This window comes from Amphimedon queenslandica, unplaced genomic scaffold (genome assembly GCF_000090795.2).
Source record: "Amphimedon queenslandica unplaced genomic scaffold, v1.1 AMPQUscaffold_13195, whole genome shotgun sequence".
Taxonomy (NCBI): Eukaryota; Metazoa; Porifera; class Demospongiae; order Haplosclerida; family Niphatidae; genus Amphimedon; species Amphimedon queenslandica.
In genome coordinates, this window is record NW_003546569.1 from 32,199 (window position 1) to 45,549 (window position 13,351).

General features: G+C 32.8%; 2 protein-coding genes across 5 annotated transcripts in view; both read left to right on the plus strand.

The window, feature by feature from the left end:
* LOC105313875 (gamma-aminobutyric acid type B receptor subunit 1-like) overlaps positions 1-10,740 on the plus strand; it is a 13,836-nt gene extending 3,096 nt beyond the window's left edge. Inside the window, exons 1-17 of one of the 4 annotated variants that reach the window (XM_020000379.1) lie at positions 865-1,187; positions 1,622-1,756; positions 1,802-1,969; positions 2,131-2,238; positions 2,863-2,928; positions 3,172-3,363; positions 3,911-4,186; positions 4,236-4,299; positions 6,712-6,816; positions 7,546-7,650; positions 8,369-8,540; positions 8,659-8,797; positions 9,145-9,252; positions 9,317-9,454; positions 9,946-10,293; positions 10,345-10,467; positions 10,560-10,740. In XM_020000379.1, the coding sequence (XP_019855938.1) occupies positions 897-1,187; positions 1,622-1,756; positions 1,802-1,969; positions 2,131-2,238; positions 2,863-2,928; positions 3,172-3,363; positions 3,911-4,186; positions 4,236-4,299; positions 6,712-6,816; positions 7,546-7,650; positions 8,369-8,540; positions 8,659-8,797; positions 9,145-9,252; positions 9,317-9,454; positions 9,946-10,293; positions 10,345-10,467; positions 10,560-10,610 (2,589 nt within the window). In that variant the 5' untranslated portion in view covers positions 865-896 and the 3' untranslated portion in view covers positions 10,611-10,740. Of the gene's footprint in view, positions 1-864; positions 1,188-1,621; positions 1,757-1,801; positions 1,970-2,130; positions 2,239-2,862; positions 2,929-3,171; positions 3,364-3,910; positions 4,187-4,235; positions 4,300-6,711; positions 6,817-7,545; positions 7,651-8,368; positions 8,541-8,658; positions 8,798-9,144; positions 9,253-9,316; positions 9,455-9,945; positions 10,294-10,344; positions 10,468-10,559 lie in introns of those variants that run through there. The other 3 variants (XM_020000382.1, XM_020000378.1, XM_020000381.1) reach the window with 3 other exon arrangements.
* A 65-nt stretch (positions 10,741-10,805) lies between these two features.
* Positions 10,806-13,017, plus strand: LOC100638354 (protein SYS1 homolog). The gene is made up of 4 exons (XM_020000374.1): positions 10,806-10,993; positions 11,045-11,109; positions 11,730-11,769; positions 12,691-13,017. The coding sequence occupies exons 1-4, from the start codon at positions 10,814-10,816 to the stop codon at positions 12,922-12,924; spliced, it is 519 nt and encodes a 172-aa protein (XP_019855933.1). The 5' UTR covers positions 10,806-10,813; the 3' UTR covers positions 12,925-13,017.
* Positions 13,018-13,351: the final 334 nt, after the last annotated feature.

Here is a 13,351-nt window from a genome sequence, read left to right on the forward strand (position 1 = left end):
ACTCTTCAACCTTTGGAGTATATCAAGTTTCATTTCCTGATCAAAAATGTCCCGGCTATGTAAGTTATTCAGTCATACAAACTCAGATTATTATGATGCATATAGCCTGATAACATAGAGTCATCACTGATAGAGGATCACTGCATTGAGGCTTTAACGTTTGGATGGGATGCTGCAATTCCATTTTACTTTGTAATTCTCTTAATAATAATGATTTATCTGGGGTTTTGGAACTGTCGCATAACACTGCATTACAAAAGTGAAGGAGAGCTGGCTATTTTGACAGGAACTGTATCCATAATGAAGTATATTTTCAACTACAGCATAGGACTTATTGTATCTGATGGTTACACTAGTGCAGGAATGATAAAGAATAACTTGCGCTACAACATTGCAATATTATTCGCTTACTTTTCATTCATCTTGGCTGCCTTGTATAGTTTTAAAGTAAGTAAATAATTTTAGAACTCATGCAAGATACATTAAATGACACTTTTATAGGCCCTTCAGCTATTCAGAGACAAAAAAACTCATTCAAGACCAATCAAAAGATCTAGATCGACTGTCAGGAAAAAATATTTAGAATTGAGTGATGAGATTTATGGACTAGAGTGTGAACTGGAAAAGGTATATTAGCTTTAAATAATAATTATTAAAAGTTTTTTTTTACTTTTTGATGTGTAGATGAAAGCCAGTGTAGCTTCTTTGGAAGAATTATAATGTAACCTCCTTTTATCATTGTTATGAAATGTTTTACTCATTTAAATACAAGCAAAATTTTTTATTATGTACAATCTAATGTTTGTATAATTATTTCAAATTTACCCGCCAGACTGGAGAACATCACGTGACCACCTTGTATGGCTTGTGAATGATGATGGCAAAGTCGTTATTACATGTCCTCAAGTCACGAAATCATAGACATGGTAAAGTGGATCTTTCTCCTTCTCTTCTTCAATGTGGCAAAGACCCAGAGCTCCTACCTTAACTGTAGCATAGACACAAGATATCCTCTTCGTTTCGTTGGATTCTTTCCGTGTCTCAACCAATGGGATGGAGTAGGAGACTGTGATAGGCTAACCCTCACTGCAGTGGAAAGAGCTATAGCAGAAATCAACCAAGACACCAACATATTGAGATGTTTTGAAATAGAGATGCTCCCCATTACTGTTAAGGATCCAGTGCAGGTTTGTTGTACTCCAATCAGCTGAATTATAATTTGAATTATCATAATTACAGCAGCAGCATATTCTTGTCTTTACAGCTATCAATTGCATATGTATTGTATAACTGGAACATTAGGCGATCTAAAACTTTGGCGGTTTTGTATAAAATTTGCCTAAATATAATTTTTAACCTTGCTCTTGATTTATGCTTGAATCATAATTCATTTATGTTACAATACTTCAGCAGTTCCTACTTTCATTATATTTCTTTCTACCTGTATCACATACATATTGAAACCTACCCATATTGTATTATTGACAGTTTGTAATATTAGTGGTTTTATTTTTAACTGCCTGTCTGCCAAATTTAATATTCCTTGCCAAATTTTCCAGCTATACGCTTTGGCATTAATTGAAGTGACAACCATACATGTACATGTTTCATATTCTTTTAGAACCCAACTGAAATAATTGAGCTTTTATATAATGAGCACAATAATCTACCTATTCATGGTGTTATTGGACCCTACCATCCTGAAAGTGCTAAAATGTTTGCTTATATTTTTGGACGTAATCTGAGTACATTACAGGTATCAAAAAATAAATTTAATCTTAATAACAATAGCAATAAACAGGTTTCTTATTCAGTGACTAGTATACTAGACAACAGAGAAAGATATCCTTATTTTCACACTACAATTCCAAATGATGAGTATTTTAGTGATGTTATAAGTAAGCTACTGGATTACTTTGATTGGCAGAAAGTGGCCATTTTATCAACAAATGATGACAAAAGTGTATTGGTAAGAAATTCTGAGTTCTTTGTCTCTCTTTCTCCCTCCCTCTCTCTCTCTCTCCCTTCTCTTTCTCTCTCTCTCTCTATCTCCCTCCCCTAGATCTCTCTCCCCCTCTCTCTTTCTTCCTCCCTCTCCCTCTCTCTGTCATATTAAATTGTCTCTTTTAGACTTCAGGGCTGATATACAGAAAGCTTTCGATGAAGAGCAATAATAGTCTAGCAACTCCATTTGATTCTTTTTCTGACTCGGCTGAAGACATTCTCAGCGCTGCAAAGGTACATTACATGTACATACATGTACTAGTAGATATACATGTAAGTACAATTAATGTATGTTAGATACTTGTATTGGCTACATTTTAATTTACAAATTTTTGTTGCAATGTAATCTACACACATGTAATTCATATTTTGGTAAATATTGATGCCAACACAGTGTGAAGTCACGTCCCAACATCTTTGGCTTTGGAAGCATTCAGCCATTATCTTTAAAAGAATATTAGTGTTGTTGTTTAGTTGTTCTGATAATTCATGTACTACTTGGATACATAATGATATGAAGCAGTTTGGCTGGAGTTAGGAAGTAGTTTGGCTGTAAACTAGGAAGATTAAATTCTTATTTTGACTGTTCAATTAAGTGTCGATGAATATATTGTTATGGTGTTAATCAGCATTATGTATTAAGTGTCATAGTAGAAGCCTTACTAGTGTTATGCTGTCTATATTATATGTAAGTTAATGCCAATATTCCTTATGAAATTTACAATTAAAATTCTCATTGATATTACATGCATGTATGTTGTATACATTAACCTTGTATATGCATGTACAAGTGTATTAACTGCATTAAAGTAGGCAGCTCATTCATTAACATTATGTATTGTCTCCGTTTCTCCACAGTTGGGGGACTTCAGAATCTTTATTGCTATTGTGGAGTCTACAAAAGCAAGAGGTTTACTTTGTGAGGTAAGCTATGACTATAATGTAATGGGTATACATCTATAATATAACCTGCTATTGTGGACACTCTAAAATAAGGAGACCTCTATAATGAGGACAGGTAGTATCAGTCCCAATACAATATAAATTGTATTAATGAACCTCTCAAATAAGGACAGGTTTATAATCAGGAGGGTATTATTAGGTCCCAATGTGTCTGGAATAGACAGGTTTAACTGTATTTTCATTATTAATACTTTGTTTATGTAGGCTTATCAAGCAGGCCTTACTACTGCTAAGCATGTATGGATATTGGGTGGTTTGACTGATCCTAATTGGTGGAGAGTAGATGATAATGCTAATGGTAGTACTATACATCATGATTGTACCAACGACCAGATGAAGGAGGCTATTAATTCTATGCTGTTTGTTGACATTGCCTCTAAACTACCCTTCACTGATGTAAGCATGTTTGTATTGTATATTATGGGGAAAATTTTGAGGCTCAATAATTAGTGAAGTTCTTGTATATGTACATGTACATTGTATGTAAAGGTGTATTGAAGGCCTATATAACTCAAAAAATTGAAGTCGGAATCAGCTCAAACTTTCTACACAGCATAAGTACATCAATATGTATCAGAAAATGCAATAAAAATTGGTGATGATTTTGGAGCCATTTTTTGGGAAAAACCATGGGCTATAGCCTTGGGAATTTTTCAATAATTGGCCGTTTTTAAAAAATAGTTGTAACTTTAAAAAATTAAGTTGGAATCAGCTCAAACTTTCTACACAGCATAAGGACATCAATATGTTTCAGAAAATGTAATAAAAATTTTGGTTAATTTTGGAGCCATTTTTCGGAATAAACCATGGGCTATTATAGCCTTTTCATCAGTACAATGACAACAGTATTTTGAGCCTCAATGTTTCTCAATTGCGTACATTAACATGTTATTTACATGTACATGGTTTAGTATATACTTAACCAATATGTTATGTACAATAGGAAAAGTTTGACTTTCTTACTCAAGTCTTTAATAAGACTAATCTAACAGAGACTGAGTTTAATTATTCTCTCTTACATTCAAAAGTATTCAATGCTTATGATGCTGCTAGAATACTTGCTCTAACATGGAATGTGACCATTAATAATTATACCACAGAGGAATTACATAATCTTCTTAATCAATCCTGGAAGATTTCAAATGAAGAGAGGCACAATCTAGTAGAAACACTTCAATACAATTTAATTAATAATATCAGCCCATACACTGGATTAGCTGTGAGATGATACATGTTTGTGTATTTTATTATTATTCATTTTATAATAGGGGAAATATGATTTTAATGATACACAAGGTATTCTTGGATCTGCTACCATTACTCAGTTCATAGGTACAGTGTATGCACTAGTGTATTGTAAATTATTAATGTATATGTATGTAGTTTAATTATGTGTCTGTTGTTCTTTGAGTCATAATAATGTTGACCAATTACTTGTACGGTGTGCTACATCTATATTTTGTTAATTAGTGGGCAAATTTTTTGCTGTGTAGGCATGTGCGAATGGCAGATTTTATTGTTATTGAAATTCCATATTTAAAATGCCAAGAGCCTCCCAAAAATACCAGCTACGTGTATATAGTAACCGTGATTACACAAACCAAAATGACATCGTACATACTGTATAGCGGGTATATTTTGTCTGGAAAAATGCTCGTTCTAAGCAGGATCAAAAATTTTAATTCGTTTTATTCATTAAGGAAACGCCTAGCTTTTTTATTTGGAAAGTATTTGTTCCACAAGGAATGAGAACGAAAAGAACAAAATTAAACTCTGACAGAATGAATATGCCTGCTGTACGATATGGCATATGATACAGTAAAACTATACATTGTACTTTATTGCTCAGATCTTGTATTCCTACACTTTACTGCTTGCCAGTATGTACTGTACTACTCTAGACACGTTATAGATAAGCTACAGTTGTATCATGTGAAGCCATAAGATGAAAGGCACCGCGTTGGGTTTATATCTGGTAGACGACACATCCAGTGCAATGTACATACATGTATTTACCAGGATGTGACATCACTGTGATTAAAGGCACCGACAGTTCAATACAGTCAAACCTGCTATTGTGGACAGTCTAAAATAAGGAGGCTTCTATAATGAGGACAGGTAGTATCAGTCCCAATACAATAGTAATGTGTATTAATGAACCTCTGAAATAAGGACACCTCTTTAATAAGGACAGTTTTATTGGGTCCCAAGGTGTCCGGAATAGACAGGTTTGACTGTATATATATTTCACCAGAAGTAATGCATGGTTCAGTTGTGAAGCAATGATAACAAAAGGTCATTTGTAAAAATAGCAAAATATTTTATTAATAAAAGATTTTGTAAATAAACTGATATAATAGTAGTCTTTATTCCTGCATGGATTAATTGAATTGCATGCCCATTATATTCCAGAATGATTTCAGTCATTGCAACGACCTTTTATCAACAAGTGTAGCTCCCACTAATCAATTTGAGATGAATTCTGTACCTCTAGAATATCTAAGGAGTATTCTTTACTGCTAGTAACATTTCTACCACCACACCGCCACTCAGTAAGTACCTTCATATCTCTGTTAGTGTCCAAAGTTCAAATTGAACTTGTACAAATTTCTTCCATTTCATTTCTACCACTCGCTACTAAGCATGAGCATAACCTTTCCTTCTTATGGTTTCCCATTATACAAGCCATATAGAACATGACCTTTCATTCTCGGGTATGTCTGATACACCACTCATGGCAAGAGTACATAATATTTAGAGCTCATGGTCATGTTCTATATATTACATGTTGAGGGTTACTGGATATATACACAGGAGGATGTTAGTTGATTAGTAACCGAGGCAAATCATACATGTACGTGTACTATGTGTGTGGGTGTATCAAAGGCACCGCCACTGAGTTTATATAGTGGTGACCACAGGAGGGGTAGTTAGGAGTGTCATTTAACTGCTAATAATGGTAGTTTGACTATAGTGCCTTTCATACACCCACACACTATACATTCGGATATTAGTTGATTAGAAGCCTCAGCTCCACCTCTGCTTCTAATTAACTAATATCCTCCAGTGTATATATCTAGTAGCCTTCAAGGCATGAAGTTAATCTATAATGTATCTATTATCTATTCCTTCCTTATAGTATGTACATGTACATGTACACGTAATCTAATTATTGTGCTATGATTAGATGTAATTAATGTCACACTTCTATGGTTATTGTCCTTTGTGTGATTTGTGTAGTAAATAATGAATTGCTACAAGAAATTTGTGTACAATTAAATGGATCATTTGTATTGAGGGCTTAATTACCTTCTAGCGCTTTATTTGCCGTAAAATTGTAATTGGCGATTTTAATTTGGCGATTTTTTGTTACACATGCGTTACTAAGCATCAGCATTAATGGTTGGCAGTTTTAATATTGGTAATTCCACTTGCAAACTGCCAATCGCCAAAATGTAAATCAACCAAATTAAAGTGCTATACGGTATACTGCACTTTATGTATCAAGTATTATTAATTTACTTTTGTAGCTTATGCTACATGTATACACAGGCATTCACTCGTACATGCATATATTTACATTGCATATATTATTGTTAGTATTTCTGGTGTCTGTGAACATTATAAAATTACCACATCTTGGATTGTTTAAATTAGCTTCATTATATAAATTGATTGTATATTTAAGCATGCAGTAATACTTCTTAATCTTCTTTATTGTTCATTTACAAATCTGGCATGTAGGGAATGGAGAGTGTGTAATAGGATACTACGAATCAGCTAATACCAGTCACATACTACCACTACAACACTGTCATGCTCGGTGTTGCTGTAACGCTACATGGAAAGGTATGATGACAATACTACGTGTACATGTACATGTACATGTACGTGTACATGTACACGTACATGTACATGTACATACAATTTAAATAACGTACATACCTGAGGAGTGAGATATCTGCTTGAGGTGAAGCTGAGGGCAGATATTAAGGGACTGAGGTATTACATTACTTAGACTATTACTCATCCAGACATAGGCTGGAATATCTGTAATATGTAGATGGATGTGCCATTTGAAGTATAATTATTGTAAGCTTTATGTTATTTTAAATATGTATCAATTTAAAATAAAATAAATTTGTATGTATCAAGTATTATTAATGTACTTTTGTAGTACATGTTATACACAGGCATTCACGTGTACATGCAATTTAGCCGTTTATTGACATTGTATACCATATAGTGGTAAATTTTGGAAGAAGTTAAATTTGGCGAATTGCTTAAATTTGGTGGTTGGCGAATTTTAATTTGGCAAACTAGTGGCCATGTGCCATTGAGCATGCGTATAATGGCTCAAAATGGTGGATGTTACTTTGGCGAGTTGCTATCAAAATGCCAAATTCCCCAAATTTATTTCCCTCCAAAACTTCCCGCTATACAATATATTGTTAGCATTTCTGGTGTTTGTTAACATTAAAAATTACCATATCTTGGATTGTTTTCCTTATATGAATTAATTGTATATTTAAACAGTAACACTTCTTAATCTTCTTTATTGTTTATTTACTAATGCAGGGAATGAAGAGTGTGTAATAGGATACTATGAATCAGCTAATGCCAGTCACATACTGCCACTACAACACTGTCATGCTCGGTGTTGCTGTAACGCTACATGGAAAGGTATGACGACAATACTACGTGTACATGTACATGTACGTGTACATACAATTTGAATAACGTACATACCTGAGGACTGAGATATCTGCTTGAGGTGAAGCTGAGGGCAGATATCAAGGGACTCAGGTATTACATTACTTAGACTATTACTCATCCAGACATACATGTACATTGGAATTTCTGTAATACTGTAAAACTACAAATTTTAGCGTGCTACTTATTTTAGCGATATTAGCGAAGAGCCTAACCACGCTAAATTTAATATTCGCTAATAAAACACCCGGTCACGTGATCACAAAATGTCGCTGATACCATAGATACAGTATCTATGCGATACTATACTAGTAGATGGCTCTCTTCTGCTCGGTCAGCAACACTACCAGAGGAAGGAGAACCCAGTGGAATGACAGCAGCAGCTAACAGAAAAGTGGTAAAGGTTTAATGATACGCCAAATTTAATAGTCGCTAATTTGACATTTAAGCATAAACGCTAAATAAAATAGCCGCTAACATTAATAGGTTTACAGTATGTAGATGGTGTCATTTGAAGTATAATTATTGTAAGCTTTATGTTATTTTAAATAGTAGTCCCAAAGTTTACTTAATCATGGCAAGTTTATATTGTTAGCATAAACAAAGACTTGGGGTAATTTTAAATTTATGCTGAAGATTCAAAGTGTTGCCTTATTACAGCAAAAGTATTATGAATATTTTATTTTAGGTAACTACCTACCATACGATAGACACTGTAAGAATGGATCATCTTGTACTTGCAGACGTACTCTTGATGGAAATATAGTGTCTTCTTTTGTTGTGTATTCAGTCGTTTTAATATTTGGTATCATATTTAGTTTAATAATGCAAGCAGTTAATTACAGATGGAGAAACAATAAGTTAGTGATTTATTTATTATTTTCTGTAATTTTTCTTTTCCCTTACATTTTCTATTCCCCTCTTTCCTCTCTTTTGTATGATTACTTATTATTATTATTTTATTTTTATTATTTATAGATATTTTAAAGGCTCCTCTCCACCACTAAACGTTCTCATTACATTCGGTTGTACAGTCGGATACATCAATGGATTGCTATTTCTTGCCAATAATTACATGGGAATGACTGGCAAAGGAAGAATTACTCCAATGTGCTATGTGAGCTCATTATATATCATAATGTAGTTTTAACTAGATAATGCTTTAACTAAATATAATATTTTTAACAATCATATTGTCCTAGTTTTTGACTAGAAGTCAGTAAATAATAAAGTCCATAGCACGCTTATTGGCAATTTTAAATTATCAGAATTAGAATCATTTACTATTAATCCTATACTGCATAAGCATTAAATTTTTTTCTGAGAAATTGTATGATTGCAAGTATAAATTCTCAAATTCATGTATAATAGTATCAAAACCTCAACAATTTCATCCACAATAAAGAGTGACACAAAATTACAAAATTTCTTATTTTTATAATAATTATTAATTTGTTATTAAAGGTAACTATGATATCATCCTGGTTCTCGTTGACGCTCATAAGCTCAACTATTTTATTGAAAAATTGGAGAATATTTAGGATATTTCACAATCGCTCACAAAAAATGATGGTAAAGACAGTATCATAGCTTCTTATATTTAAAAAATTAATAATATCATTTCTTTCTCTTTTAGCGTCACTTATCTAACACGAGTTTGTTCATTAGGATCAGTCTCCTTCATATTCCAGTTATTATCATACTTATTGTTGGATTTGTACGATTTCCTGTTGTAAAAAATGAACTCAAATTCCCTTATCAATGTCCTGGTTTTGTAAGTCAAATTAATACAATACTTAATAGGAAATATTCATGTATTTTTTGTCAGTTGGTTTTTTAATTATTATTTTTTAATTACATTTTGGTCACACATCACTAAATTGTATTACCATATAGCTGGTAATTTTGGAGGGCTACAAACTCCTCAAATTAAGACCTGGAATCATCTAAAATATTTAGCATTTTACCAAAATTTTCCTTCTCTAAAATCATCAGCTACCGTATAGCGGAAAAATTTTTGTGGCCCAAAATTTTCATGAATTTTGCATTTTTTCAAAATCCACAAAAATAAAATCCGTGAAAATCGATTTTATACGGTTCAAGATGGCCGAATTGTAGAAAACCACGAAATTGATTTTTGAACGAATCCAAGAAATTTTTGGGCCACGAAAATTTTCCACTATACAGTATACTGCTAGTGTCCTTTGCTAGTATGTGATGTAATATCTCCATTTTCTGCTTTACTATACTTTTTATTTATTATAGCCTGAGAATGTGGATACTTCAGTCATAGAGGATCAATGTATTGAGAAGATTGGGGCTCGAGACGGTTGGAATTTCTATATCATAATCTACCTCTTCTTCATTTGGACATCAATCATTGTCCTAGGCACCATTAATTGCCACAGCATCTCATCTCATTTCAGCAATGAAGGAGAGCTGGCCTATGTCGTGGGAATGATGTCCATTTTTATATTTAGCATCTATTATTTTATATTGCCTGATTTGCATAATGTACCCAAAAACTTATCAATTGTGAATCAAATGAACCACAGTTTTGGTGTCCCATTTGTCTATTATACTGTTATTCTGAGTGTTCTCTATGGCTCAAAGGTAAGCTCTATTAATGATATACTTATTTTTATGCAGTTCTCATATTTGCAGGCAATTTGGATATTAAGAGATAAGAAGAGTCAACCAAAACTGCTCAGAGAAAAGACTGATCTTGCAACAAAATTTAACAACTTGCATGAAGAAATACTGGCATTAAGATATCAATTGGAAAAGGTTAGCAGTCAAAATTAGTAATATATATATATGCATGTATTTGTATATACCTATGCATGCAATATACTTGTATAATTACAATTTTTCTTTAGGATGATAAAGAATTTTTAATAAGCAGATCAAAATCAAGTTCACCCATATAAGAGCTGGATGACACAGTACTGTGTATAATAAATTATATATTATTTTATTATTTTTAACACCATCATTTCTGTACATTCTTGTACTTTTAAACCATTTTTGTTTCATAAATCTTATTTAAATTGACAGAAATGAATTTAATTACTCATGGGTGGGGCTGGTTTTCAGCAAGCTCAAGCTGCCGTATTAGTTCTAATAAAAGGATATGTTTAAAATGGCGTCGGGAAGCACTGGATTTCGTGCTAAAGTTTTCGACCCTCTCCTCATCATGGCTCAAATTATAGCGCTTCAGGTCTTCTTCTACATGTCCCTAGGTCTATGGATAATCTTTGCTGACGTGATAGCGAAGATAACCCCGTCATTTAGCCAAATATTCAGTTATAAAGTGAGTGAAGTTAGATCCGTCTTGTTATTTTCTTTTGTTTTAACTTTTTAGGAGTTTAAATTTCCTAATAGAGGCTGGTTTGTCATGGGAGCCACAACACTTAACCCATTCACATGGTAAAAATACAAATAAAACTACAGTAGTAATGTACATATACATGTGTACATGTACTATCCCTTCTCAATCATAATTTTAATAGTATCAAATTTTTTGAGTCAGAAGTGTCATCAATTTCTTCAATTTATTAGCGTTTTGTTTGATGAAAATGTCCATGCCTTTCAGCATTTTATAGTACATGTACATGTATATGTATGTAATCTATAGCGGAATGACAGAATTTAAATAACAAATATTAGATAGATGTAAAAGGATTTTTTTTTATTTTTGATTAATGGAAATTTGATGGTTAAATGTATGCATTGATTTCATTATTATTCTGTTGCCAGTCATTATGAGGTAAGTTTTCATTACTAGTGACTGTTGAGCAATAATGATATATTAATCAAACTCACTAACACGTGTTAATCAAGATCAGTGATCACTGATTCAGGAATCAGTGAATCTGAAATACTATCATAATTGTATCATTTTGTGTGGTGAGGAGCTTCATCGGCTAACAGTACTAAGAAATGTAACTGATTAGTAGTTAGAGCTCATACAACTTCTATTAATGTACTATGATTGTGGGCTTTATTTTTCATATTTTTTTAATTCTATAATTTTGTTTTTATTTTAGTGCTTTATTCTTATGGTGGCTTGTAGGAAGAGCAAAGCAAGTGAGTTTGTATGCCAGTTTTCATTTCATTTTCTGATACATATTGATGACCTTATGCTATGTAGAAAGTTTGAGCTGATTCCGACTTCAATTTTCCAAGTTACGACCATTTTTAAGAGAATGCCAAAATTTAGAAAAATACCCAAGGCTATAGCCCATGGTTTTTTCCAAAAAATGGCTCAAAAATTACCCCAAATTTTTATTACATTTTTGATACATATTGATGTCCTTATGCTGTGTAGAAAGTTTGAGCTGATTCAGACTTCAATTTTTTGAGTTATATAGCCGTTTTTTTTTAAATGGCCAATTTTTGAAAAATACCCAAGGCTATAGCCCATGGTTTTTTCCAAAAAATGGCTCCGAAATCACCCAAAATTTTTGTTACATTTTCTGATACATATTGATGTCCTTATGCTATGTAGAAAGTTTGAGGTGATTCTGACTGAAATTTTTTGAGTTATGGTCGTTTTTTAAAAATGGCCAATTTTTGAAAAATACCCAAGGCTATATAGCCCATGGTTTTTTCCAAAAAATGGCTCCGAAATCACCCCAAATTTTTATTACATTTTCTGATACATGTTGATGTCCTTATGCTATGTAGAAAGTTTGAGGTGATTCCGACTTCAATTTTTCAAGTTATGGCCAGTTATTAAAAATGGCCGATTTCTAAAAAGTACCCAAGGCTATAGCCCATGATTTTTTCCAAAAAATGACTCTGAAATCACCCCAAATTTTTATTACACTTTCTGATACATATTGATGTCCTTATGCTGTGTAGAAAGTTTAAGCTGATTCCAACTTCAATTTTTCAAGTTATGGCCATTTTTGAATAGTAGCACCTCCCCATAATACATATGTATATGTACTTGTATAGACTAGCTCAGAAATCACTCTTTCTCTCTCCCTTTCTCCTGTCCATTAGTGTCTTGATTTCTCAGCGACTGTCTACTTTATTCATTTCATTTTCTGCTGCTGTTTTGGTGGTTTCCCCCTCTCCCTCGCCTGGTGGCTGACAAACATAGTCTCTCTCACCATAATGACTGTTATCAGCGAATGGTTGTCCTGGAGATCAGACATGAGAGCTATTACTATAACCGGTGGAACGGCAGGTGGTAATAATAATAATAATAGTAGGACTTCAATATTACCGACCTAATAATCTTTATTATTATTAATATCATTAAATGTTATTCTTCATTTGTTTTATTGGATGTATTATAATCACCCATTGTTTTTATGTTTTTCATAATTATTTTTGAATTGGATAAGGTTTCTTTCAGGATTTTGTCCAGAGGAGACAAATTGAATTGACATCATACAGTATTAGATCTATATGTAATTTTGTACATGGCTCTAAATTCAAGTAACACTAGTCAAATAAACCAAAGGCAAGGGAGAAGAATGCCCACTCATCAAACTATGAATAAAATGCTTACATGTAAATGTATGGACAAAAATGCCAATAGACTAACTAACTGTCATAATTAATTCAGCCACGCCTTTGCTTTTTGCTGAATGGATACACTATTCGTGTTTTGCTTGTAAATGCTGAAAAGAGATCGTTACTTCATCTTCTCCTCTCT

Excerpts from the sequence above, each read along its gene's own strand:
- LOC100638354 (XM_020000374.1), top strand. The coding sequence starts at position 10,814 with ATGTTTAAAATGGCGTCGGGAAGCACTGGATTTCGTGCTAAAGTTTTC. Across the intron at positions 10,994-11,044 it reads GCCAAATATTCAGTTATAAA|GAGTTTAAATTTCCTAATAG; the intron begins GTGAGTGAAGTT and ends TTAACTTTTTAG. Across the intron at positions 11,110-11,729 it reads ACACTTAACCCATTCACATG|TGCTTTATTCTTATGGTGGC; the intron begins GTAAAAATACAA and ends TTTTTATTTTAG.